Genomic DNA, 27,717 nt, shown 5'->3' on the forward strand with positions numbered 1-27,717 from the left:
CTGGTGGGCACAACACCCAACCTGTCAGCTGCCTGGTGTCATTATGACATCAGATGGGTTGTCTCACCCATTTGTCAAAGCACAACACAAACTTTAAAGGCTACATCTATTTCTCACAGTAATCCAGTCTCTTTGGCAATTTTTGTCTCCTTTCCTTAACCTTCTGCCACAGATATATTAGACGGGGCCAGCTTTAAAGGATGACAAGATCAGGCATTTGCTGTTGCCCCAAGACTGGCAAAGGGCCACATGGGCAAATGGTTGAGTTTTAGGTCATCACTCAAATCTGTATATCCAGGCTAATTCTCACCATGGCTTCTTGCTCTCTGCAGGCAAGTACCTGCAGCCAAGTAAGACTGTGTCCTGCCATGAACCTGTGGCTCTTTAACAAATAGTGAACCACATTCAAACCTTGTCTAAGCTCATATAATACAAAATGCTACTGAAATCTAAAGGGTAGCCTTCTTTCCCCATTTTCATGATAGAGAGATGGAATGCTTAGGATGACAGTGATTTTTTAGCCTTCTCTTCAATTACCATGAAGATAAAGCATTGCATTACTGAATAGCAGTTGAAATGTCTGGTACAGTGGTAGCTTGGGTTAAGAACTTAATTCGTTCTGGAGGTCTATTCTTAACCTGAAACTGTTCTTAACCTGAGGTACCACTTTAGCTAATGGGGCCTCCCGCTGCCGCGCTCCACTGCCGTGCAATTTCTGTTCTCATCCTGAAGCAAAGTTCTTAACCCAAGGTGCTATTTATGGGCGAGTGGAGTCTGTAACCTGAAGCATCTGTAACCTAGGTACCACTGTACTTTACATAAGATCTGTAACACTTACATGGGGTTTTCTTAGGATGCAGTGTTTTTATATGTTGATGTTCGTTTTTTGTTACTTTGGTTATGCATTGAACGTCTTCTCTCCTATTATGTTTGGCAAAATGGATTTGCGGCTCCAGAAAATGGCTATGTTGGTGCATTGAAAGTGTTCTCTTGTTGCATGAGCTCGCACATTTGGGGCCATTTTCAGCTTTCAGGATCTTCAGATATGTGTAATTAACCAGATGCAGAATGGAGGTGCCGAGGACTGTGCCACTATACATCTTTGCATTACTGTTTCTACACAATTGGGGGATGGAAATGTTCTGGGGAATTGAAATATGGAATACTCAGCAACTGTACAACTTTAACAAAAAACACTTATACAGGTAGCTTTAAACCTTGATTTTTCCAAAAGAACAAATCAATAACCACTGTAAAGTTGAAAATGTACTACAGGCCTAGCCTAATCATAATTAATGGGCAGATATATCAGGACCACCAAGGAATTAAAAGTTCACCTAACAATTGCAGTAGGGGCTCAATCCACCAATGTAATATTGCAGTAATGGAGACATTTCGACAAACTGTTCATTCCAAACCGACACTGGGTCAAGCTGAATGGAAAAACAATGTTATAAAGTACAAAAATTGCTTCGGAACAGAAGCACTGTTGCTTTTGAATCAAAAGATGCACAATTTTCTACACAACCAGTTCAATAACATTTAGGAAAGCAGAAATCTAGCTTAAGAAGCATGAGCAGCCATCTAACTTTCCATGAGTTTGTCACACACACACAGAGTAACAAATCAATTTCATGTAAATTATTTCATTAAATTATAAAATATCATATTATGTTATTATAAATTATTGCAAGTTTTATAAAGATCCTTGAACTTTAAATCAGTACCTTTAATGCTATAGTATGCTGGTGTGTGGGTGTGCATGCATATATAGGAATCCAATTCATTTTATATAGAGCTGAGCAAAATGTTATATTTTGCTACAATATGAATAAATTTAATATTCTTAGTTATATACTTACTTGGTTTCAACTTCAATCGAAGGCATTTTTATTTAGACAAGCCTTCCCAGCAGTGTGATCCCAAGTATGCCTCCTGCCAGTTTTATGAAACAGCAAGGTAATATTTTATATTGTTTTTCATATGCTCTTACTATTATCTTATATGCTTTGACTTGATAAAACTCCTGATAAAACACCACTTAGATATTCTTAAAATATCGGTATTGGTGCATTTTGTAAATAAATACATTAAATACATTGTGGCTTATTTATTTGTTTCTAAATATATGTATAAACTGCCCGTGCCTACAAAATTTCATGGCAGTATACAGCAATATATACAGGTACAATGAAACAATGCAGAAGAATCATAAAAATGCAAACAACCGAATAAGGTCTGTTGGCATAAAAGGGTCTTTAAGCAACACTGGACAGTGTGATCGTGCTGTGCCACTATTCTGACCTCTATCAGGCTGAGTCACTGCAAAATATTGGGATGGAGGGGTGCAGAGATGGCAAGGTTGATATGGTGCAAATGTGTCTCACAGTCGCTGTACTTGTCCCCCTCTCCATCCTGGTGCCATGACTCAGCTACACAGAGGTCAGCTGAGTGGCACAGCTGCATCACACCATTTGCCACTGACTTTGAGAGGTGTCTGAAAATTAGAAGCAAAGACACCTGCCAAATCTCAGGCTTCTGAGACATGGGGGGAAACCAACAACATTCCTCTGGATGATTGCAGTGATTGAGCTGGGATTTCAGGGCTCGAGTGCTCCTTAGTGACCCAAGTTGTGCAGAGCTTTGCATATTAATGTAAAAACACTGAATCTGACCCAGTACCATATGGGCAATCAGTGCAGATGTTTTAGCAAAAGTGTGACATTAGTCCTTCTCCTATTCCTAATATCCAGCTTCAGATGCCTGTTTTTTTTCCAATATAGGGAGATAGATAGATATATCCGTATATTGGAGCAAACCAGGCATCTAAAGCCGGATATTAGGAATACACACACCACACACACACACACATATATATATATATAAACTAATTACTCACCTAGGATCCTATGATTATCCTTTACTGAGTACCAGCTCCCAAACCTTCCTGGATAACTGCTCTTGGTCATCTATGCTAGGCAGAGGCAAAGTTGGCCCTCCAGATGTTTGGGGACTACAACTTCCATCATCCCTAGCTAACAGGACCAGTGGTCAGGAATGATGGAAGTTGTAGTCCCTAAACATCTGGAGGGCCAACTTTGCCTATGCCTCTTCTGCTTCAATAAAGACCAAAGAATTATGTGTTGTCCTTCAGGTTAAAATACTATGGGTTGGATCCAGTGGAGTCATCTTGTCCTCAGGATTGTGGGCGCCCAGCACCTCAGTGCAGACATGCAGGTGTGTGACGTCACACATCTGTGTTGCGGTGGCCAGCAGCGACTCCTCTTCCTCCTCCTCTCCACAGTCATCAAGGCACTCTTCTCCAGAGGGAGAGGCTTGGACTCAGAGGCAGAGACACTCTGCCTCCATATCAAGCACCACCACCCCCGGAAAAGGGTGCCTCGCTGGCTGGCTGTGGAAGGTGTAGCTGAACTGCTTGCCTCTTGGGGGCAGCACCACTGCCGCCTGCCGGGTTTTTTTTCATTGACTTTGTGGGTGCCCAGCCCCCACGGCCCCCTGGAGTTGGCTCCTGTGGTTGGATCCATGGGAGTGTCCTTCAATGAAAAAAACGAGTTCCTAGAGAGCCAACAAACACTATGCACTGCATCCTTTTTCTACAGGCAAATATTTTTCACGTAGTGGCTTGGACAAACCCACCAAGTTTTAGATAAGTTTCCAGTGTTGTACAATGATATCCAACCTGTGAAACAGCACAGCAGCATAATCACTCCCTTTCAGTAGTACAATGAGCTCATACAAGATGCTACTATGCCCATATTGGTGTACACCACTCAGGGTGCCTTCGGAGCTAGATATATGTGTAGCTTTTGGGTGCAAATCAGGCTTATATCTCACTATTGGGATATAATTGAGCTATAGATGCCATTAGCCTTTATGAAAACGGATAGCTTTGGTACATGTCATCGTTTTTACAGTTTTTGTGGTGCTTTCGTTTCACTGTGATTTATTGCCATTGAGTTTAAAATACATTTTGGCTGATGCTTAATCTCAGATTCATTCCCAATACACAGAAGTCACCAAAATGGATGTCATTTTCCCCCATCAGCAAAAATTTCCAGAGCATTTTTGATTACTGTGCTTTTTATTCCTGTTGGTTTATCAACTATAAGTGAAAATATTCATCCAAGCAGAGATGCGCTTTCTGTTTGCATTAAAATGCCTCTCAATGAAAAAAACAACCCAGTGGGGGTGATTCCAGTGGAATAATATGTACCCCCTCTATTTCAGTTGTCGTGGGTGGATATGAATTTTAAATCTCCAGCTGGAATTCAATCAAGCAGAACCAAGCACCAGATGGTTATCGGCGCAATAGCCCGACAGATGTGTCCCTGGCTCCACAGCTGCTCTTGATACTCAAATGACAATATTTAAATTACATAAATATACAATATTTTTAAAAAATGTAACTGATGAGAAAAAGTAGCAATGGCTGCCCTACTGGTCCTCCTCAAAAATAAATATAAACTGTAAGTCACTGATTCAAAACACTAATATTTGTTTGTTAGTTTTGGCTGGGAGGCTGTTTTCTATGCACATCCCGGTGTCAGTCATATGCTACATCTTCCTGTTTCTAATGGTCCTTCTGGGTAATCATCATGCACTATTTTTCTCCATAGAAAAATAAGAATTCAGTTTCTATTTTAAAGCTAGAGTGTTTGGGAAATGAGTCATAATGAATAGATATGTAGCAGACCAGCAGGAAATGAAGAGCTATTTGGAAAGAAGAATCTAAGATATCGTCAACAATTCCAATGCTAGGAGTCCTTTTTCCCGTCCCTCTTGCTGAGTCTTGAAACCTACCTACTGTTATGTTTAACAAACAATGTTTAATAAGTAGCCTACTTTTCTTTACCCAAACCTCAAAGACATAAAAAACATATTCTACAAGGAAAAATCTGTGTTTTCCTTCAGACACAGATAAAATGTGCCATATTCCTAGTAGCAGATGGTAAACGGTGTTATGTATACAGCACCATAACTGGTATAATAGTAAATAAGCATATATTTTCTATATATACACCATTTTTATGAAGCAAATGAACCTTTGTTTCACATCCCTTAGAGTTTAGAAACTATGCAAACATTCCTTTGTGCAACCCTGCAACGCCGATTTTAGCACGCACATATGCAAACTACTACTGCAATGTAATTAATTCTCAAACTGCAAATCTGTGTGGGCTTACTTAGAAATGAACACCACTGAACTCAGTGATCCTTACTTGTAAGTAAATATGAACTGAGCTGCATTACATTATTATAATCCACAAACAAGGCTAGTCAGGATAGTTGAACTCAATCATCGCCTCTTACTGAGCCATTCATTCCAAGAGATCTCATAGCTCTCAACAGCAGTGCGGCTGGCCATCCACTAAGAACTGTAACAAAGAGGTTCTCCTTCCTTTTTGAGGCCTGCTGCGGTACTGTAAAAGTGCAAGTGTCTCTATTTGCGCCACAACAGGGCTGGGGTGATGGTTTAGAAACAGCACACCTGGTCACCAAGCCTGTTGTCTAATTGGTGGAGGGTGTTCTGCCACATCCAGATACAGCCATTTTGGGACTAGGTATGCAAACTGTGATTTCTTTAGAGAAAGCAAAATATAGCAAAGGCAGGAAAGAAATTCTCACTCAGGACATGGTGTTGAAGCAACCTTATATTCAACATCAACTTCGTTGGACTGGTCATGTTGTGTGGATGCCTGATGATCATCTTCCAAAGCAACTACTCTATTCCAAACTTAAAAATGGAAAGAGTAATGCTGGTGGACAACAAAAGAGGTTTAAAGACTGTCTCAAGGCAAATCTAAAAAAATGTAGTATTAACACTGACAACTGGGAAACACTGCCCTGCAAGCGCTCCAGTTGGAGAACAACCTTTACCAAAGGTGTCATGGGCTTTGAAGACACCCAAATTCAGGACGCAGGGGAGAAACATGCTAAGAGGAAGGCATGCTTGGCAAATTCACACCATGATCAACTCCCACCCAGAAACCAATGTCCCCACTGTGGAAGGATGTGTGGATCCAGAATTGGCCTCCACAGTAACTTACGGACTTATTGTTAAAACCGTGTTTATGGAAGACCATCTTACTCAGCTACGAGTGATCGCCAAAGAAGAAGATGATGGTATTTAAGTACTAGTCTGGTAGCCATAGGTGAGGAGGATTCACATGAAGGCAAATGAACAAGCTGGTATTGAATGGATTGAGGGATCCCCCAGCGGAGGTGAGATTATATCCTGTCTGCATTATTTGTTCTGATTTGCTTACAGCGCCATTATATGACAATGATCATTTGTTCTGCATTCATCCTGATTTGCTTGTGGGGTATTCGTATGAATACCATTTAACCATATTCTAATACGGTTGTCTTGCTCATTTCAATAGAATAAAAGATCCATTTGCTCCACTGAAATGAATGGGAAATCGCTGCAAGCAGGAACCTTAAGAGCTCCTACGTATGCTATATCACTGAATCAGGTCAAAGGATACATTAATCACTACGGCAGGCTTCCTCAACCTCAGCCCTACAGATGTTTTTGGCCTACAACTCCCATGATCCCCAGCTAGCAGGACCAGTGGTCAGGGATGATGGAAATTGTAGTCTCAAAACATCTGGAGGGCCGAGGTTGAGGAAGCCTGCACTACAGCATCATGTAAAAAAAATGGACAACTTATTCATTAGGAGCATTATGTTTATAATATGTTGTATACCAAATGGACTTCATATTTGTTTTGGTGGGGCCATAAATCCTAGTAAATACTTATAGATTTATATAAAACTGATTCTCATTGGTTATCTTAGCTGTATGGTATCCTACCCGTAGCAATACATTTGATTGCCTGAAATTCTATTGTTGAAGAGTCTTAATTATCAATGTCACAGTATCTTTCAAGGTTGGGGTTAGGAAACAGCGAGTTGTAGCAGCTGTTCAAAAGCTTTATTATTGCAATGGATCACATTTATTAAAGCCTCATAAAGTTACAAACAGTTGTAATAAAAGAACAGTTCCAACAATGTGAAGTGGTCCATTACACGTTGAGTATGACAACTTTATTATTACTATTACAATTATTAAAGAGAAAAATATTGCACACGAAACCAGAAGCAAAGGACCATAACAGACCAACATATCATTGCAGCAACATAATCTTCCCTAAAATGCAAATAATTACATAGGACAATTCCATAAATGAGATAGTGAGTTACAATTACCAGGTAATATCTAGGAACGTGCTTTTCAATGAAACAAACTACTATTAGAGTAAAATAAAGAATACATACAGAAATTTGGGTTTTAAACTTCATTTGTACTAGACCCCAATGTCTGGCGTGTATCAGGCCCTCAAAGGCAGCTATCATTCAAAACTATAAAGCAGTAACATTATAAACACAATAATAAAACAATTGCTGCTGCAGTATTAGATTGTAAGGGCGTTTGAAATAGCTATAAATAAAGGCCTTCTTCAAAACACTTAAAAGCCATCAGTGAATGTTGCTGACGTTCCTCCTGATGGAAGAAGTTCCCCAGAGTGGATGTCACAACTGAGGAGGTCCTGCCTCTCATAGCTTTCAGCTTTGCTTTCAAAGGCTGAGGCCCTTGGAGAAGGGTCTGATAAATTTACCCAAGCACACCAGAGGACTCATATGGGAGGAGATGACCTCTGAAATATCTGGTCCTGGGACATACAGTGGTACCTCAGGATACAGACGCTTCAGGTTACAGACTCCGCTAACCCAGAAATAGTACCTCAGGTTAAGAACTTTGCTTCAGGATGAGAACAGAAATCGTGTTTCGGTGCTATGGCAGCAGCAGGAGGCCCCATTAGCTAAAGTGGTGCTTCAGGTTAAGAACGGACTTCCAGAATGAATTAAGTACTTAACCTGAGGTACCACTGGAGAAGGAATAGCTAACCGTCAGGGGGTTTTGAGGGCTGCATTGAATCATTGTCAATCCGCCTGGGGACATGTGTTAAAAATAAGTGGGACCAAACTGTAAAAAATGGTATGTTGAGAATTCAAAGCTGACTTCCAAAACTCTCTCCCATCATCTATTATACACTATTTTAAATCATTTTTAATCATTCATTATTAAATTCACTTAATACAGGCATGGCCAAACTTGGCCCTCCAGCTGTTTTGGGACTACAACTCCCATCATCCCTAGCTAACAGGAGACCAGTGGTGAGGGATGATGGGAATTGTAGTCCCAAAACAGCTGGAGGGCCAAGTGTGGCCATGCCTGATTAAGATAATAATAATATAAATTTAGAAAAATTAAAGGACAGATTTGGGGGAGGTGTCTTGGGGGTACAAAAACAGTTAGAGATCACAGCTGGGGACATATGGAACCAACAAATAATTTCATTTTCTTAAAAATGTAAAATGTTTTTAATTTGTAAAAAAATAAACAAAAGCCGAGTGCCTTGAGAAGACAAAAAACAACAAATTGAATTGCATTGGAAAAGGCAATGTCTTTGGATGGTCTAGTGTCCCTCAGGCTGTTTGATGCAAAACAATGCACTTCCTTATTTATGGAAGCATTCAAACACTGGCAAAACGAGTGATAGAGATTTCAGATGTTATCAATAGACTTGATAGATTACTCCGGGCAGCCCTTCATCCAGAGAACAGGATATTCAATAAAAAAAATCAGCTATTTCTTAGAAACATAGTTCACAATGATACACATAAATGAAACTTCAAGTTACATATTATAATTGCATGCATGGTCTTGCAAGAAAGCCACCTTCATATTTCACAGAAATTGAAGTTGTTTTCTAAAAACCTAAGAAACAAAAAGTTCCCACTGGTCATAACAATCTCTCCAGCCCTGCAATTTTAAAAGATCTGGAAACAAAACTGATTACTACACATTAAGCATCTACTATATTTTTGGGGAAATGGTTTGTCTGTCTGCCCAACTGTTCTCTGTTGGTTTGGATGCTTATCATTGCCAAACTCAGCAGAAGGTTTCCTGAGATGGGGCTAGCAATCATCAACATTTGGAAACTGGACACCATTTTGAATCAAGATGGAGGACTGAAATATAATTCAGACATGACTGACTTTTTGCCTTGGGTTTGATTGTTTCTCTAGATATTGTCACCAAACTTGGCATGAAAGGTGTGAGCAGTAGTCTCCATCAATGTTTGGTGCCAGGCAACAAATTAAATCAAAATGGTGGACCAAAACATGAAATTGCCATAACATCACCATTTTGAGGGGTGGGATCCAAACTCACAAATTACACTATTCACTTAAAAATCATAATTTTGGGGTACTACAAATTCCCAGGCAGTGCTAGGTATTCCCCACTAACAGCATATAATTTAGCCTGAGTGAGTAGAACATGTATATGATTGCTACTTTTTATCCTCCTACTTAAGTCTGCATGTGGAGGCTGCATACATCAAAATTATTATTTCCTTAAGAACAGCATGTATATAGTATCTAGGTCTTTACCACTGAATAACTGTCTGTGTTGTTTTTTTTCTTGCTACAATTGAGAATTGGTGTGTGTGTGTAATGGAGCTCACTGAAAAATCACTGTTGTTTTTGTCTGTTTGAGAACAGATATTCATTGTGTCCCTTTTTAACTTTTCTCCCCATTTAACCACATACATGTTTCACTCCCCCCCCCCGAAGGTCTATAAAAAAGAATAGGGTAGGAATACAAAGTTTCATATCAGAAATGAACTAACATCAGTATGTTGGCTAAATTATATGCTGTTGTTGTTTCTGGACTTCCTGTAATATCATCCTTATGGAACTTCTGAGGCAAAGGTCAAGTTATTGCAGCTCTCAAGCCTTTATGGGTTTTATTATTTTTTGCAGACTTTTATAATAATAGGCTGTGAGGTAACTAGTCTTCCAAAGCCTACAGCACCTTTTTTCTTTTTTTGTTGTTCTAATAATAATAATAACATAGCCTCAGGCTTTTTAAAATAGCTTGAATGCTCTAAAAATATGCGTGCATCTTCAAAACGTATCTTGTCTTACATGAGGTCCTGCCAAGTTGTCTTCCCCTTTTTCAGAAATATGAACCATACATATGGAACCAAATTAACCTCTGGCACTTCTCCACTATGTAGGAGTATATTCTGCAAGTGAAATATTATAAACGAAGTGCATTTTCAGGACAGTTATTCCGAAACCTGAAGTAGCACCTGTACCTAAAAAAGAAATACAGCTCTAAATTATGTGTTGATTTAGTATTCATATTCATGTGTAGAATTGTGTTTACCACTATTGTATAAGCATCTCTGTGACGACTTTCTGTGTTCTCGTGTTGAAAATAATAATAATAAAAGGGGTGTGTGTGAGAAACAAAAGTGTTTTTTCCTCAGTAGTTATTCTATAACCTCCCTGCCACTGAAAAGTAGCATCAGCACCTGATTTATTCTAGGTGACTGCTGTCTGGGAGTTACCACTCATATGAGGCTATTCCTGTTATAACTCATGTGAAAACAGGACATTCAATCCAACTAACGGCCAAACTGCATGTTATGATAGTCACACAGTTTGCCCTTAAGTGGAGGATTTTCCTCCCCCAACTTGTATCTGCAATGGGTCTGATCTGGACTAGCAATCCTCCCCCTTCCCACTCACAGGTGCTAACACACACATGCAAATGCAAGTGCAGTTATTCTGTGGTGTTTTAAATATTTTCTTTTGTCACTGTCATCATGTATTTGAAGTGGACAATCTCAGGTCTAGCGGCCCAATGTGGCCCTCCATACTTCTCTAACTGGCCCACAGGATGCTCCCTTAGCAATACACACACCCTTTCTTCCCAGGACACAATCCTCACCTGTTTGCGCCGCACCTTCCTTGAGTGTTTTGTCTGGATGGAATATGACCTTCAATGTCTCTTAAGTGGCCTGGATGGGGGATAAACAGCAATTTTAGAATGTGGATAATCAGATTATTCCTTAAGGTGGGAATGATCATATATGCAAATATAGGATGGGGGACACCTGTCTTGACATCAAGTACATGTGTAAAGGACCAAACTAATATGAGGGCCAAAACTAATATGAGGGCAAACGTAACATGCGTCAATAGTATGATGCAGTGGCAGAAAAAGCTAATGCTATTCTAGTGTCCAGATTAAGGGAAGTAATCATAGCTGTCAACCTTCCATTTTTTTGCAGGAAATTCCCTTATTCCAGCACCATTTCCCGCTACTTCCTACTGCTATCCCGGATTGTTAGATATCCCGTACTGTCAGGTGAGGCTGCTGGTCCCTTATTTTCGAGGCTGCTGATCCCTTATTTTCAAATACAAAAGTTGACAACTATGGAAGTAATATTCTGCCTTGGACCGACCTCACCTGGAGTCCTGTGTCAAGAAGGATATTGACAAGAATGCCGAGGAGAGTGACCAGGACAATAAAGGGTTTGGAAACCAAGCCTTATAGGGAGGCATGGACAGGTAAGCCTAGGCTGTAACTCTCTCTAGGCAGCACCAGGTGCCTAATCCTTGCTTGCCTGTCTCTGGCATGCTGGGGAGATGTGCTGAGTGGAGGATGAGGGACCCTTCACACACACAACACTGCAGCTCCCGTCATCCCTGACCACTGGGCCTGCTGGCTAAGGCGGATGGGAGTCGTTGCCCCACAGCATCTGGCGCGCCACAACCTCCCCGTCTGAAGTATACTCGGAGTCGAGTGTGAATTTCATGCTCTTTATTCAGCTCGTAGTAACGGACGTTTCTCTCCTTCGTGGCGTGCAAAAGAAGAAACATAAACGCAAACAAGCGCTTAGCCAGGCACCAACTCTGCGAAGCAACAGGAGCGTCCTCTTAAGGCGACTAAGATGGTCTGCCGACCCCCCTCGTGGAACCCTCGACGATGGTTCCTCCTCTAGCTCTCCAGTGCAGTTCTGATGGGAGGACGGAGGGGCCCCGCAACCGCCGCGGTCTGGAGAGAGAAAGAGGAACCGCGCGGCGCGCCCAGAGGGCGGCACTTGCCACCAGAGGCCGCTCCGCGCAAGACTTTTACGCGCGGCACAGTCTCCGCCCTTCGCGGGCTACTGCGCGTGCGGCCGATCCGCCGGGCGGTCACGGGATGTGGGGCTGACAGGGGAGCGGCTCAGTGGGGCTGGCGGAGCCATGGGGCGCGGGAGCCGCCCGAGGGGACCTTGCTTGCTGCCTCTGCTGCTGCTGCTGCTGCTGCAGGCGGTGGCGGCAAGCGGCGAGGCGCCCTCGCTGCCTCTGGTCCTCAACACCTGGCCCTTTAGGAAAGCCGCCGAAGCAGGTGCTGTTTCGTTTCCTCCAGGGCTTCCGTGGTTGCGCAGAGGAGAGGCTCGAGCGGGCGGAGAGGAACCCCTCGCCCCATCCTAGGTTTGCCCCAAACTTTGTTTGGGCTCCCCCCACCCCGCACCCCGCTTTCTAGATTCATGATCAAGCCCGGATCTCAGCGCCACATTGGCAAATCTGCAAAGATCCTTGCAGGCGGTTGTGTGCGTGCTGCATGCTGGCATCTCTGGGCTGGGAGAACATCGCACGCTGGCATTAGATGTCTCGAGCAGGTTGTGTTGAGCCTTCCTAAAGTCAGGCGTTGATGAGAAACATAAGAGCAGAGCAGTCGCTTTTTCGGAGCCCAGGCCCTCCGATCACTTGGGGCTAGTGAAGCAGTAAGGAGGACCCCTTGCTTTGAGGGTTGGGGAGGAATTCAAGCTAACCAGATTTGGGCTGGTTGGAGAGGGATACTTCACCTTCAGCAGTGTCCTGCCGGATCCTGGGACCCAATTGTTCTCTCCTCCCCCCTCCCTTCCCCTTTTTCTTATTTACGGGAGCCACTATCTCAATCCCAAAAATCTGTCTGTGGGGAGAGGAGTGGGAAAGGCACTCTGTGCATGTTCAACAGTGCCCTTTTTAAACAAGACTTAATGTTTGAAATATGAGAAAGGGTGGTGACAGTTTAAGCCTGATCAGATGAACTAGCCATCCACACTGCTACTGTTAAACTTCCTTGGCTTTTCTCTGCTACTTTCTTCTTCCTTGTTTGGTGTGGGACATTTTACGTTCTGGTTTAACGAGACATAATCTACATTACTTAGTGCACGTTAGTCAGCTTCTTAGTGTAGCACTGTTACAGGCAGGGCACTTCCCCCCTCCATTTCAGTGTAGGTCTTTTGGGGAAGGGGTTCTGATCCACAGTAATGTGGAAGAAGGGCTCTTAGCATGGCATTTTATTAACAGTGGAAACACTGGTGTGCTGCTGTGTCTGCAGAAGTTCAGCTTGTGTTGTGTCCTGTATTAGCTACATAATTTGGTCTACTAGGCCACAGCAACATCTTGTGGCCAATTGTGCAACATAGATTTCTGCTGGCAGCTCTTGTGGTGGGTGTCTTCACTGGATTCATAACAGCAACATCAGACAATGCGTAAATATGATCTGCACACTTTCTGCTTCTGTGTCACACACAGTGTGTAAAAAGGAGCTTATTCACTTCCTTCTAGTGAGTGTGCATGCATCTGGGACAAGATTAATGAGTCCTCTCCCTTGCCCAATATATCCATAAAGTTTGTGCTAAAGTCCATCTTGAGGAAATTCTTGCACCATAAGTGACATGCCTGGCTTGCAAACGGAGCATATGGAGCAACATTAAATGGTTTTAAATCCCTCAGTGAAATGCCATACAAATGGTTTAAAAACTTTCCCCCCCTTTAACTAGCACATTGTTGCCATATAGTGAGGGTTATCCCATCTCCACCGATCCCTCCACCCCCAGTCCATTCCTGTTTTGCTGCAACTTGATGCAGACATGTAGCCAGGAAAACTTTCCCCACCATTTATCACCATGCCAGAAAAAGCTTCCCCACTTAAAAGAGCAGGGCCAGGTTTTTTTTTATTATCTACCCTTGTGCTGCTTTGCTTTTACTTCTAAACATAATTGGCTCATTGGAGACTCTGGGCTTGAAGAGAAAGAAATTAGAATGAACTCAACATTTGTCACATCAGACAAATAAGCCATTTTTAATCTATAGCTTGCTTGCCAACTGTGGCTGATGCCAGATTGGCAGGGCAGGGGGGAGAATACAATGAGAAGCAGACAGTTGACAATTAATGTCTAGGAATCCCAGGTTTAAGAGTTTTGCCACTGATGCTGCATTCCCTGTACATGATGGATTTAGTTTTCTTGTACTTATTGACCAGCCTCCATAAAATCAGGACAATGAACACTTACACATTTGCACTGTACTGTGTATTCTAGGGATGGGAATTGGGGGTGTGCTTTTTAAGAATATGACTTCTACGTACTTTACATGTGGAGTGAGTGGGATTTTGTTGTTGTTCCTTTCAGCTTGGAGTACCTTACTGGCAGGTGGTTCTGAACTGGATGCAGTAGAGAAAGGCTGTGGTCAGTGTGAAGTTGAGCAATGCGATGGAAGTGTGGGGTATGGAGGACACCCAGATGAACATGGAGAAACAACATTGGATGCTATGATTATGGATGGGTAAGGAATCCCACATCATTCCTAACAGGCATAGGGGTTCTGCTATCAATTGCATGCAGCTCCTCCATGTTCAGAATCTTCCCCATTCACTTCAAAGAGTAGACAGCTTTGTCCTTGCTGCCCTCTCCATTGAAAAGCTGATGGGAACCTATGAGCCCAGAAGGGCATGCGTGCATCTGAGACTGACTGGGCTGTTACTAGGGATGGGGTTTTTCTTCTAAATCTTTATGTCAGTCTTATCCACACATATATATTTTTTTCTAGTTTCTGTTTCACTCCTTGATCTCAAGAAGTACAGTTTCTTTACTGGCTTATTGCATTATTATGCACATTATTTCATACACACTCCCTGGTCTCTAAAGTAACTAGCAGATAAACAAACATATAGCAATGTATGTAACTGGCCCTGCTCTAATGATAAGCTGTGCACTAGTAGCAATAGAGCATATGCCTTTGGTTTAGCAAGTCAGGTTTAGCTCTATTTTCTCCTCTCACTAAAAATGCTTTAAAATGTCATTTTAAAGAGAGCACATGCCCATCTGAACTGTAGTCTACAACAGTGGTCCCCAAACCTTTTTACCCACAGACCACTTTAAAATTGTTGAGGCTGACCACTTAAATGATTTTTTCTGCCTGCTGTAGCAATTGTGCTGTGCTAGATGCTGTATGAATTTTAATTGTGTCTTTATTGCAGCTTTAATTTCCTGCATATTGCATTTTATTCTATTACAATGTGAATTCCATAGAATTCACATTATAATACATTAAAATGTGATATGAGAAATTAAAAGCAATTAGAATGCAGTTAAAAGTCAGAATGAATATTTAAAGCAATAGATGTGTTATATTCAACTACAAATCCACAGACATGCCACAAACCACCTGAATTACGATCACAAACCACTCATGTTCTGTGGACAGTCATTTGGGAATTCCCCATCTACAGGTTCAACCCATTTAGTCTGGAGTAGTCTAATGGGATTGCAAGTAACATTTGGACACCAATCTTTGTTTTTATATCCATCTTATGCTTGTCCTTTAGATGTGGCATACGTTATTCTTATACTCTGCATTTCTTGGTATAAATTTAAAATATTCCTAACTACAGCTCTGTCTGTCTGTTTTGCTTTTGGGTACAATTGTCTGTCTTTGGTCCAGTAATACTATGGAAGTTGGGGCAGTAGCTGATCTCAGACGCGTAAAAAATGCTATTGGCGTGGCACGAAAAGTGATAGAGCATACTCAGCACACCTTACTGGTTGGAGAGTCAGGTAACTTCCTTCATTTTGCTGCCTTGAAGTTTTGGCTCTGCCATGCAGTGATGGAAGGCAGCCGCCTCTGTCCAAATGAAGTTAAGCTGCCTCGCTGGTGTCCAGAACTTTGTCACAAGATGGTTGCGACAAGTTACTTGATTTCATTAAGATAGAGTGCAATGCTTTAGCGCAGGTGTGGGGAACCTTTGGCCCTCCAGATGTTGTTGAACGACAACTCCCATCATCCCTGGCCATTGGTCGTGCTCGCTAGGGCTGGTGGGAACTGTCGTTCAGTAACATCTGGCAGGTCAAAGATTCCCCACACCTGCTTTAAATGGACAGGGGCCACTGTGCTCTGGTTTGACTTGATAGGTTATTTCTTCCCTCTTCATCATGCTCTCTAGTCTCATTAAGTTCACAATTTTGTTTTCTTTGTTTATTAAATTTCTATACTGCCCTTCATCCGAGGATCACAGGGTGGTTTACAGTATAAACACACACACACACTGGCAGCCAGTGCAGTTGAGCCAGGGTTAGTGTTACATGCTCAAACCATCTTTCTATGGTTTTTATCGTAAATTTCGACCATCTTCAGAGGCTGGCCCATGTATAACATATTGCAAGTAACCTAACCTAGAGGTATGGTGTTTACTCCGTTTAGAAAGGTCCCTTCTCCTCAAGGTGGGCAGTTGAGGCATTTTGGTTCTGCCAAATTTTTGATGTGTTAATTTTATCAGATTATGGTTTTGTTTGTGTATTTATTATTACTGAATGCTCTTGTGTGTAGAAGAGGGTTTTTGGGTTTTTGTATACTTGGTTGGGGAACTCTTTTTGGAGACCAATGTTTTTTATAGATTAAAATAATAAATTTGTATTGAATCGCAGACTTCAGTGAAAAAACTCATCACTGATTTTTGGAATTTTAGCATTAGAAATTATTCTTTAAAAAGTATAGCTGCAACAGATAGCTCAGAAAGGATTCTGTGAAAACACAAGCTGTGCAGTTATAAATATGACATCCCCAAAAACACTTTTCTCTTTAAAAAAATTAACAGGGAAAAAATAGAAACATACTTCAGATATATTAGATAAAAGCAACAGGATATTTTTTTTAAATAATCAATACAGTCTAAAACATTCTACTTTGAATTCTTAAAGTTTCTATCTGACAGTGTAGTGGAACATTGCTGTTTCTTATCACAAGTCTTTCATTTATGGATTCCGTGTTGCAAATTGATATACTTCCTCTTAGTTTGCTATCAGTCTTCAGGATTCTGAAGCCCCCTGATATATGTTCTTGTTCTAGAAAATGAGAAAGGCATGTCTGTTGAGGACATAATCATAATAATGTATACACTTGTATAGGGCAGTGACTTGGGCTCTGACTGTTGTAATACTATATGAAAATGGTTTACAAGTGCCATGCCATGTTTTCATAGGGATCTCGATGAGCTGAAAAGTGTCCTCTTGCATGCTTGTTGAATTGAAAATACAGTTACATAGAAAAAGAAATTACTCATTATTTTCTGTTCCATAAAGCCTCACTATTTGCAGAAAGCATGGGGTTTCCAAGTGAAGACCTGACTACACAGAGCTCTCTTTCAATGTACTTACAGTGGCTTAATCGAAACTGTCAGCCAAACTTCTGGAAGGTAAAACACAACTTTCCCCCTTGTTTTTTCTTGTTTTATAAACCTGGTGGCTGTTGTTGTTGTTTAGTCGTTTAGTCGTGTCCGACTCTTTGTGACCCCATGGACCAGAGCATGCCAGGCACCTCTGTCTTCCACTATCTCCCGCAGCTTGGTCAGACTCATGTTCGTAGCCTCGAGAACACTGTCCAACCATCTTGTCCTCTGTCGTCCCCTTCTCCTTGTGCCCTCCATCTTTCCCAACATCAGGGTCTTTTCCAGGGAGTCTTCTCTTCTCATGAGGTGGCCAAAGTATTGGAGCCTCAGCTTCACAATCTGTCCTTCCAGTGAGCACTCAGGGCTAATTTCCTTAAGAATGGATGCATTTGATCTTTTTGCAGTCCAGAGGACTCTCAAGAGTCTCCTCCAGCACCATAATTCAAAACCTGGTGGCTACACTGTATTAAATATTGTTCTGCCACCACTCTTGGAAGCAGTATGCCTCTGGATGCCAGCTGCAGGGAATTGCAAGCGAGGAGAGTGTTGTTGCACTCAGGTCCTGCTTATAGGCTTCCCATGGGAATCTGGGTGGCCACTGAGAACAGAATGGTGGACCAGATTGGCCTTGCGCCTGATCCAGCAGGGCTCTTCTTATGTCTGCAACATTCTCAGCACCCCACTCCATCACTGGAGCAAGCTGCAGGGGAAGAGGAATGTGCTGTGTACCAAAGAACAAATGTACGTGAATGTGTACAAGAGAGTTCTCCGAAGGAGCTAGGCCTATGGAGCCAAATGGTCCTGCTGATCAGCTTTGAGGGTCCTGCTCTTCAGTTCTCTTTAGCCTCCAGTCGACCTAGAATTGGTCACTGCTGATACCAGCTTCTGCTAACCAGTTCAACTTGAATCCTTCCACTGCATCTGATTCTTGCTCTTTCATATTGTTTGCCTTGTAAGTGTTGGGCACCTGATAATCCTATCTGTGTCCCCCTGCCATCACTGGACAGTTGCTTTTAAGGAGTTTATGTACCCAGGGACTTCCCCGTGTTCTTCTATTCACCAGATCTTCTGTGGGAGCTAGGTTTAAGCTTCTTGGTTATCTTTCGCATATGTTTTCTGCTCTTCCCCCACCTTGGAACTTTTAAGCTTTGTGCCATGATTAGAATCCACACATTGTTATTTCATATAAACAAGCCCAAGCTCTGCCTGCTGTTTACCTTATTTTTAAATTCCTAAACTATTTTTATGTTCTGGTTAAGATTTTTTTAATTGCCTCTAGCCATGCATCTGGAATGCAGGTTCATTTTAAGATCTGCTCTGAGCCTGCTGTGATCCTGATAAGTGTGTAACCATTAAATTTATGTGGAGCCGTTCAGCATGGGCATTTTTTTGTTTTTATGCTACCTCGCTCAGATGTATAACTATGGGCACACTTAAAATAAATAAATCTCCAATTAGATATTTACTGTTAAAAATATAATATGGAACTCCAGTACTATTCGTTTATGATTGATTCAGAAGCCTATTGTGATTTGTGTAAAATGTTTTCTTCCTTCGTTGTGCATGCAGATCCCACCCTCTTGACTATCTATGCCCTTCAAGTTATCCCTGCAGAAAACACAGGCTATGTAGAAACCTGTAGAGGGACCTCTGCACCCAAGACCATAGGAAGAAAGTTGAAAGATAACAACCTTTAAGGCTAGCAGGAGAAGTCTGTGTGGCTGAAGCAAAGTCTTTCTTAATTATTACTTGAGCCACCAGCAAAAGGGAAAAAAATAGGGTGTGTTAGATTGTAAAGGGTGTTTGCAGGGTATGTGGAGTGGAAGTAGAGCAAGTTGAATTATCCGGCTTCAGCGCCTTTAGCTGTATGGTTTGTCTATAAAGTTGTCTCATCACAATCAGCATGGATGCTCATGAGGATTGAGAAAAACTGATCTTGAATTATAGCGGTAGGTGGTAAGACAAATTATCATGCTGCGTTTTTTGCACATAGAATGTTGATGTATTATTTCTCTGCTGGCTGTTCATTGTAGGAAACATTTGCAAATCACATAACGTGGAATCTGAGCCGGGCTGTGATAACTAGAGTGTTTTGAGTATTGAGTTACTCTAAATTGAGGGAGATGCTTTTGTCTGTTCATTGTTTAAAGCATCTGAGCTACAGTAATTTGCCTTCGATGAAACTTCATCCTTGGCATATACAGAAATCTTACACTATTCTTTTGGGATGACGGGGGGGGGGGAGGGATAGAAGACAGGTTTGTTTGAAATGCCAGTTTGTTTTTCTTCCAAGATTTTAATGTGAATGAAACTTTGATTGCAGAGTGTGACGCCAGATGCTTCAAAATCATGTGGCCCATACAAGCAGGCTGCAAAGTTCACCAAAGAAGAGTGGAGTGCATCAAAGAAAAGAATAGATGTTCATAACCATGACACTATTGGTATGCCTTCTTGACAGCAGCTTATTTCATGCTGCAATCCCTCTGCTTGTTTTTAATGAGTCACTAAAGAAACTGAATGTGAATAATTTTAAGCGGGATATAAGGACACAATCCACTTAAGAACAAGTCTGCCTGATGCAGAGATAACATCATTGATTCAGCAAGACATTTCCCAAGCGTGAAGCCCTAGCACCCCATAATGTTGAATGCTAGGCTGTCAGATTACGCATAGTTGCCTCTCTGCTGGTCATGGGGCTCTGCCCAGGAGGGTGAAACGCTACTGTGTGTAGGAGCCTTGAAATGAGTCTTGAGGCTGATTAGCAGCAGCCTTGGATCCACTTGATCCAAAAGTTCCTCGGGTTTCTCAGCTATGTCAATATATTGCTGGCATAGTGAAAAATTTCATGGAAGCCAGCTTCCACCTTGGCCAGCATGAACTGGCAGGACTTGGGATGTGGAAGGACGCCTGCCATGTTACCCCTCACCCCATTCTGGAAGTCTCCCTACTTACTGTAGGAACCTGGCCTGTGCTTCTCTGTTTAGTTCTAGAACCAGGAATGTGACATTCTATTCCCCTTTCACCTTTCCTTCCCAGTCCCCGTACATTCATACATTCATTCTACAGATACATGATGAACATTTTTTAAAAAATACGCACATGGTCTGATGAGGCGGAACTTGTGTTAGTAGAACATGATTATCATCCAAAATCGAAGCACCACTTTGTTTTCAAGCAGGAACAACTTAATTTACTCTTTTTGCTTGCTAGTTTGCTGAACGTGGATCAAGAGTGCTCCTTCTTGAAGAAGTAATTTCAAAATGAGCTTATATATTCCAGTAAATTGATCATCCTAGTGGATATTCCAGAACTACATAGGTCTGGAAGTTGTTTTTTTTCAAATAAGCTCAAGTTTCAACTTTACCTTTTGCAAAATTAGCTGAAGATGGGGTGGGGCGGGGGACGACGACTTTGTTTGGATCCAGCCTCTTCCATCTGCATAGTAATTAAATTTGGAATTTACAGAAGCACCTAAGTGACTTGGGAGCACAAGCCTCATTCCCAGACACTTAAGAGGCACTTCTAGTGTGATGATTAAATTCGTCACCACCAAGTAATTAGCATTTTAAAAATGTCAAATGCCAAGGTTCTTGCTAATCTAAAGGTGTGTCCTTATGAACTTTTGCACCTTGGCAGTTTGCCCAAGTCAGTGATTTATTCTTTGCTTCCCTTCTTTGGGAGGCAAAGAGCGAGCAGAACTGAACTAGGCTACTGTAGGCAGTTGCATTCCTTAGGCAAATTGCCTACTTGGCAAATAACTGAATGCAAACTTTGAACAATTGCTTCATGCTGTGTCAGTTGACACTATGTTTATGGCACTTACTGCCTTCCGGTAGCCAGTGCATGAATTATCTGGATGTGGGTCTATAAATTAACAATTAAGTGTCCTAAAATATGTATTTCCACACTTGAAGTGAATGATTATAATGCCTCCCATCTGAAGCCAGGAGCCAAAGCCCATGTTTCTGACTTAATCAGTGCAGAATTATGGGACAGACTGTGATCCTGGTGATCATCTGTCTTCGCGGATGGGAGATTTTCTTTCTTTAAACGTAATAGATGGACTCTAGGGTGGAGTTACTCCAAACATAAAAGAGGCCTAAGGAAGGCAAACAGTTCCCAGGTGAAGTGGATCCCATCACCATCTAGTTGTGATAAGAAAAGATTGTGGCGACTGTCGTATATTACCGGGAACTCTTAAAATAGGTGTCAGGGACCCCCAGCTTCCAAACCTGATTACACCTGTCAGGCCTCCCATTTGGCCTTCAAGACCACTTTGGCCCAACTGCACACAGCTGCTGTCATATATGTTGTCAGTATGGGCCAGGTCAAAACGTGGCTTAGCTGAAAAGGGGTTTGCAGGCCCGGCTGATCAGCAGTGTCTACGAAGCACTATGTAAAACAATGGACGAGATTGTGCTTTGTCCAAGGGTTACATTGCCCAGAATTTAGAAAGGGGTTTCATGAGCTCCACCCACCTGTCAAATTTGGCCTATGAGGGGATGGGGATATAAACATTGTAACTCACTAGTCAAACCCAGTTCCCCACTTCTGTCTGAAGGACAGCAGGAGTCTGGTTTGTTTTAAAGGGTGGTCGCCTAACATTACCCCTATTCAATTAACAAAATCATTAACCCATAATGCTGCTTCTAAATTCCCCAACTGTTTTCATTTGTAGGCATGATTGTGATTGGTCAGAATGGAAGCATTGCTGTGGGGACGTCTACAAATGGTGCAGACCACAAAATTCAGGGGTTAGTGTCACAATAAAATCAAGATTCAATATTGATGAGATTTGTTTTCCTTTCTTGAGTGCTGCTTATAGTAAGCATGAGTGTGTATGTGAACTGCTGCTGTAATGGTAATGATTTTTATATCACCTGAAAGAAGGATTTTGTGGAAAAGTGGGTATGTCAAGAATGCATGAATTTGTTTTCTGTCTTCTTCCTCTTCAATTCTATCCGTTTTAGAGCTGTGCTTGATTATATTGGATGTTTGTAAGTTAAGTGTTGCCTTGATATTTCAGCCCAGTTCAGCAAATATAATAATAAATATTGCTGCCCAAAAAGAACGGAATTGACACATGGGAAAACAAAATCTGCTATTATATAGAGTGGTACCTCAGGTTACATACGCTTCAGGTTACATACGCTTCAGGTTACAGACTCCGCTAACCCAGAAATAGTGCTTCAGGTTAAGAACTTTGCTTCAGGATGAGAACAGAAATCGGGCTCCAGCGGCACGGCGGCAGCAGGAGGCCCCATTAGCTAAAGTGGTGCTTCAAGTTAAGAACAGTTTCAGGTTAAGTATGGACCTCCGGAACGAATTAAGTACTTAACCTGAGGTACCACTGTACTGAGACATTCCACTACATCTTCTTGAGGTGGGAAGCTTGTGTCTGGGCTGTACTGACTACAGTCAGAGACTCCCATGACTGAACTATCCTCTGCACAGAAAACTAAATGTTGAGAAGAAGCAATTCTAAGTTTTGTGGTTTTTGGTTGGGGGTGTGTGTCTTATTTTTTAATAGACAAGCATTCTGTCATGTATTTTGCAAGGGAAATTCGAGCTCATAGTAGGAAACTTAGACATGCGCAATGAAAGTGCTCTGTATAGAAAAGTGTGGAATGATCAAATGATTGGTGGGAAGACACCCCAAAAGCAGATCAGGATGAATGGCCTTTTGTCCTCATAAGCTCTCCTCCTAAAGAAACAAACAAATCTGAATAAATACTCAGTAAATACCAGACATGTTACCTCTGCCTAAGTTTTGTACAAGCAAATCTGGCAAATGCTTTGTCTGGCAGAGTCCTGAGATTGTACATATAGCTCCGAGAAGCTTACTCGAGGCAGGCACAGGTTTACTACCTCAGTGAGAAACATGCCTCAGCGTGTCTTTGTTGCTAGCTTGTTTGTGACTCTGTTAGAACTATCAGAATCTTTCCCCATCGTCCGGCTGTTTTCATTGGATTAACGTCACCTTCATCTTTCTTAGACGTGTGGGAGACTCTCCAATTGCTGGAGCTGGAGCATATGCAGATAGTACAGCTGGAGCTGCAGCTGCCACTGGAGATGGGGATTTGATGATGCGCTTCTTGCCCAGGTTTTTATATTCTGTGAACTCTTTGGGTCTTTTTGATACTGGGTTTAATTGTGAGACCAGCCTGGGGTAAAAGATGGGCTTTGTATAGGCAAGCTCAGAAGCTGCGCTGCACTGCTTCAAGCCTTGGGGGTATCACTAGGCATGCCCATAGGTCCTTCGTGATGTAGAAAAACAACATCATCTTGGGGATGTTGCTTAGCCTTGTCCAAACAGTAGGATTTTGAACTAATAATAGCTATTTCATATTTTTTTAAAATATGCAGACTCTCTTTCTACAATCCTAGCCGTAGAAGAATTTTGAAGGGAACTAGTGTTCAATTCATATTGCATCCAAGCATTAAGACCTGGACAAATTATTATACCAAACCAGTTAATTATGAGTTTTTGATAACAGTTAGACCCAGAGGATTTGATCACAGTGGATCACTAGGGCCAAATCAAACCATTCCAGAGATAGGGAACCACCACTAAAAAGGCCCTGTCTTGGTTTTTTATCCCGTGTCAACGTTGGGCAAGTTCGTGCAAGATTCCCTTTTTGTTATCAGCGGAGGAGGGTTTCCTCCTCCTTGGCATACTATGCATACTATGACACTTGGAGAACCTTTGTGTTAATATCTGTTTGTTTATTTTTCTTAAATCAGCTATCAAGCCGTGGAGTATATGCGAACAGGAATGGATCCCACCATAGCCTGCCAGAAAGTTATTTCTAGAATTCAGAAATATGAACCATACTTTTTTGGTGCCGTTATCTGTGCCAACGCGAGTGGAAGCTATGGTACGTCTACCTCAGAAGTTCATTTCATGAAAATTTATAGGTTGGAATAAGTTCGCAACACTCGGATTCTATGTTCGTTGCCCATTTGTCACATCAGCATGCAGGAAAGGGCTCAAAACAAAATATTCACTTTTTCGGGGGGGGGGGGGGGGACAGAGTCTGAGACTCTGCTTCAAAGCAATCCAAGATCAGTCATGCTGGGTATCTCATTATTGAGCCCTTGGATCACCATGCAGAATCATTTTGCTAATCGATATGACGTTTTGGGTTAGGCTGCTCAGTGCACTTCTTTTATCTTTGATTTCCCACAGTTCTCCGTTTGAAAGATTAGAGACCCGTGGACTCATTACATTTGCCAGTATTAAGATGTAAATTGAAACAAAATATACTAAACTTGGAATTATATTTTAGGTTGTGAGGGCCATAGTGCTAGCTGGAGACTCTTTCGTCTTCAAGAGTTTAAAACAAGTGAAGGAAAGATGACTTTTTTTAAAGAAAGCGCAATGCTGGGTTAATTAAGGCTATAAAAGAACAATTGCACAATTGTAGTTGAATTAATAGTGGGATCCTTAGATGTTAAAAGCACAAGGAGACAGATTAATGCGCCTCTCATAGTTTGTTCTCTCTTTATTCTCTTATCTCTCCCTTTCCTGACACAGGTGCTGCCTGCAATAAAGTTTCAGGATTCACACAGTTTCACTTTATGGCTTCTAATCCCACTTTGAAGCAACCATCTGAGCAAATAATAGACTGCATTTAACCCCCCCCCTAAACTTAAAGAGTTCACTGGAAGAAACGAAGAAGACAAAATTAAACTTTTGCCATTGCCGTTTTTTACAAAAATTTGTTGTGCACACAACTTCCCCATAAATTATAGTGCAGCGGGATTACTGATTTGCGCCAAGGAGCCTATATTCTCTGTCTTAAGACTGTAATCTTTTGGCCCTTGGGAGGAGAGGGGGGCAGAGAAAGAGAGTGCCAGATCTCCACCCCCTAGGCTTTCCTGCTGCCCTACTGACATCAAAGAGAGAGCAGGAGCCATCGCCGTCTCATCCTCCTGACATGCTCCCAGAATGGGAAGATTTCCCCTCAAGATTTCTCATTAATTTCCTCCTTGTTATTTTCTATAGGGGGGGGGTAAATGTTCCAAACTAAATAAGGTAAAAGGATAGAGGAGGGTTTGCGTGAGTCTAGCAGGAAACTGAATTTTAGGTGGCCTTCATTCTCCGCCCGTACAATTTAAGATTGTAGCCTTAATTTTGCTTTCCCGTATTGCTGACCCTTAAGTAAATTTAAACAGAATAAGCTGAGTAAAGAAATTCACTCAAATATATGCCGAGATATTTCTCAACTTCAACCAAAGCAGTCTACCGTCTGTGGGAGAGAAGAAATGAATGTGTCAAGCCCAGGCACTTTGAACAAACCCTACCACAAAGCCTTCCTCTCAGCTGACTTCTGTTTTGAAAGATCCACCGGAGTTCTCTTTCCTATTTCTGAATGAGGAATAGCCCTGCTAGGACACTCTGAATATGTCCCTTCTCCCAGTAACAGCTGGAAATGCATCTTCAAGAATGGAAGAGAAATGCGACAGGACAGGGTTTCAATACTAGCTATTGTGGGAGGCGGGGCGGAAATACTTTCCCCCGCTACGTACTGCTACATTCCACCTGATGTAAAAGAAACCACCTATCTAATATACAGCATGAGCACTCGGGCTGTGTGAGTCCTGGAAGGACTGTTGGTTATGTTAATTGAGTATTGACATTTTCCCCATAAACACATTCATTTTTAAGAACTATTTTTAAAATGTACAAATCAAATCATTCCTTCTAGCAATTTACAAAATAATATTCCCCTTTTCACATGCTGGAGCTGCCGAACTGCCACCCTGCTCTTGAATTTGTAGTAGTTGTTTTTTTAAAACAACAACAACAACACACCTCCAAATGTGTTATAATCAGCTACTACTTCCATGCCCTTTCTTGCTGCTAACCACAACAATGATAATAATTTTATTATTTATACCCCACCCACCTGGCTGGGTTTTCCCAGCCACTCAGCTAACTTCTGGAGCTCTGCTGTAAAGCTCGCTTAGGCCAGTTCCTATCAGTCAACCTAACCTAACTTTCCTTTTGTTGCCAAGCCAATGAAGTGGGATCGCCTTGTGAATGTTGCCCTGTGTACGCCCCCCCCTCAAAAAGATGGATACAAATAGCTGCTAATAAAAACCCTTCCTTGGACCCCTGTAAATTCCTTCCTAATTTACAATATCTCTGCAAAATGCTTCTCACCAGATCTGTTTCCAGATCATTTCAGCCCATAGGGCCAAAATCAAAAGCTTAGTTTCCAAAACCGTGTCCTAGACCTGCTGTGTTTGGGTTACAACCAAGATCAGTATTAATGCCTTCTTTGCCCTGGTGCAAGATGAACTTGCTGGACCTAAGTGTCATGCTTCTCATTTCACACCTTTCATAAGTAGTCTTTGGAACCTACAACCTGTTTTACTCAACCAGACCAGGTAAGAGATTTTGCCTATCCACTGGTCCCTGAGACAAGAGCCAATGACGATACTTTGAATAGCACTGACAAGGCTTCTACTTCTCCATCTTGATTTACTCTTGAAGGACAGACCCACAGGCGCTGTGCTAAACATAGGAAGCTACTTTGTACTGAGACTGTTGGTCCATCTTCACATGCTGGCTGGCAGCAGCTTGCCAGGGTTTCAGACAGGAATATTCCCCAGCCCTACATGGAGATGACTAGGATGATCCTGGGACCTTCTGCATGCAAAGCAGATGCCCTTCCACTGAGCCATGGACCTTCCCAAAGCACCATTAATCCCAACCTCCTTTTGGACCACTTTCCAGTACAGGTCCAGTTTCTGGAACCTAGTCTTCTTTGCAGAAACCTATTAAAAGGCATTTAAGGTATACATCCACTCTCAAGCCAGGATGCAGCTGCCTCTGTCAGCTCATTCCCTATTACTTATCCCCATGACTCTGGGATACTGTATGTCTTTGTGTTGGTTTCGCTGGAAGCAGACTTTGCTCACACAGGGTTTCTAAGTGTAGGTCAAGTCCCTAAATGTATGGCAGTCAGAAATATTTGTTCATGTTTGTGTTGTTTAAGAGAATATTTCAGGTGACTTTCCTTTTTCCTTTTTTATTACCAGTGTTAACTAAATTGTTTCGGTGACGCCCATTAAGCTATTGCATCTGTATTTTGGAGATGTTTTCCTTAGGTGCGGCTTTGTGGAACATAACATTTGATTGGGAACATGCTTTTAAAATAACAACTGTCTCCTGAAGCAGGTCTTCAGACAAAATAAAACATTCTCTTTTTGTGTGTTTTGCAAGAGTAGGTCTTACCTGTTTGTTGTTTGTTGTTATTTAGGTTGATCAGGACATACTAGTCTGAGGACATACTATTCATGAGACTGAATTCGGATTGTCTCATTGGATTTGTAAATAAATATGT

At 41.8% G+C, this 27,717-nt stretch overlaps 1 protein-coding gene and 1 long non-coding RNA gene across 2 annotated transcripts; one reads left to right on the forward strand and one right to left on the reverse strand.

The window, feature by feature from the left end:
• The first annotated feature begins 12,057 nt into the window (after window positions 1-12,057).
• Window positions 12,058-27,597, forward strand: AGA (aspartylglucosaminidase). Its single transcript, XM_083755937.1, has 9 exons — window positions 12,058-12,277; window positions 14,331-14,484; window positions 15,643-15,755; window positions 17,277-17,389; window positions 19,686-19,803; window positions 22,041-22,116; window positions 23,358-23,465; window positions 24,107-24,240; window positions 24,900-27,597. The coding sequence occupies exons 1-9, from the start codon at window positions 12,133-12,135 to the stop codon at window positions 24,998-25,000; spliced, it is 1,062 nt and encodes a 353-aa protein (XP_083612063.1). The 5' UTR covers window positions 12,058-12,132; the 3' UTR covers window positions 25,001-27,597.
• On the reverse strand, window positions 17,310-19,674 carry LOC310852567. The gene is made up of 3 exons (XR_014568271.1): window positions 17,981-19,674; window positions 17,812-17,949; window positions 17,310-17,432 (listed from the first exon to the last, which is right to left on the reverse strand). It is a non-coding gene; the product is annotated as an uncharacterized lncRNA (long non-coding RNA).
• Window positions 27,598-27,717: the final 120 nt, after the last annotated feature.

Source organism: Podarcis gaigeae (assembly GCF_964106915.1).
Source record: "Podarcis gaigeae genome assembly, chromosome: 9".
Lineage (NCBI taxonomy): Eukaryota > Metazoa > Chordata > Lepidosauria > Squamata > Lacertidae > Podarcis > Podarcis gaigeae.

Coding starts and splice junctions, on each gene's coding strand:
- AGA (XM_083755937.1), top strand. CDS start 12,133: ATGGGGCGCGGGAGCCGCCCGAGGGGACCTTGCTTGCTGCCTCTGCTG. Junction 23,466..24,106: donor ATGATGCGCTTCTTGCCCAG/GTTTTTATATTC, acceptor TTCTTAAATCAG/CTATCAAGCCGTGGAGTATA. Junction 24,241..24,899: donor CAACGCGAGTGGAAGCTATG/GTACGTCTACCT, acceptor TTCCTGACACAG/GTGCTGCCTGCAATAAAGTT.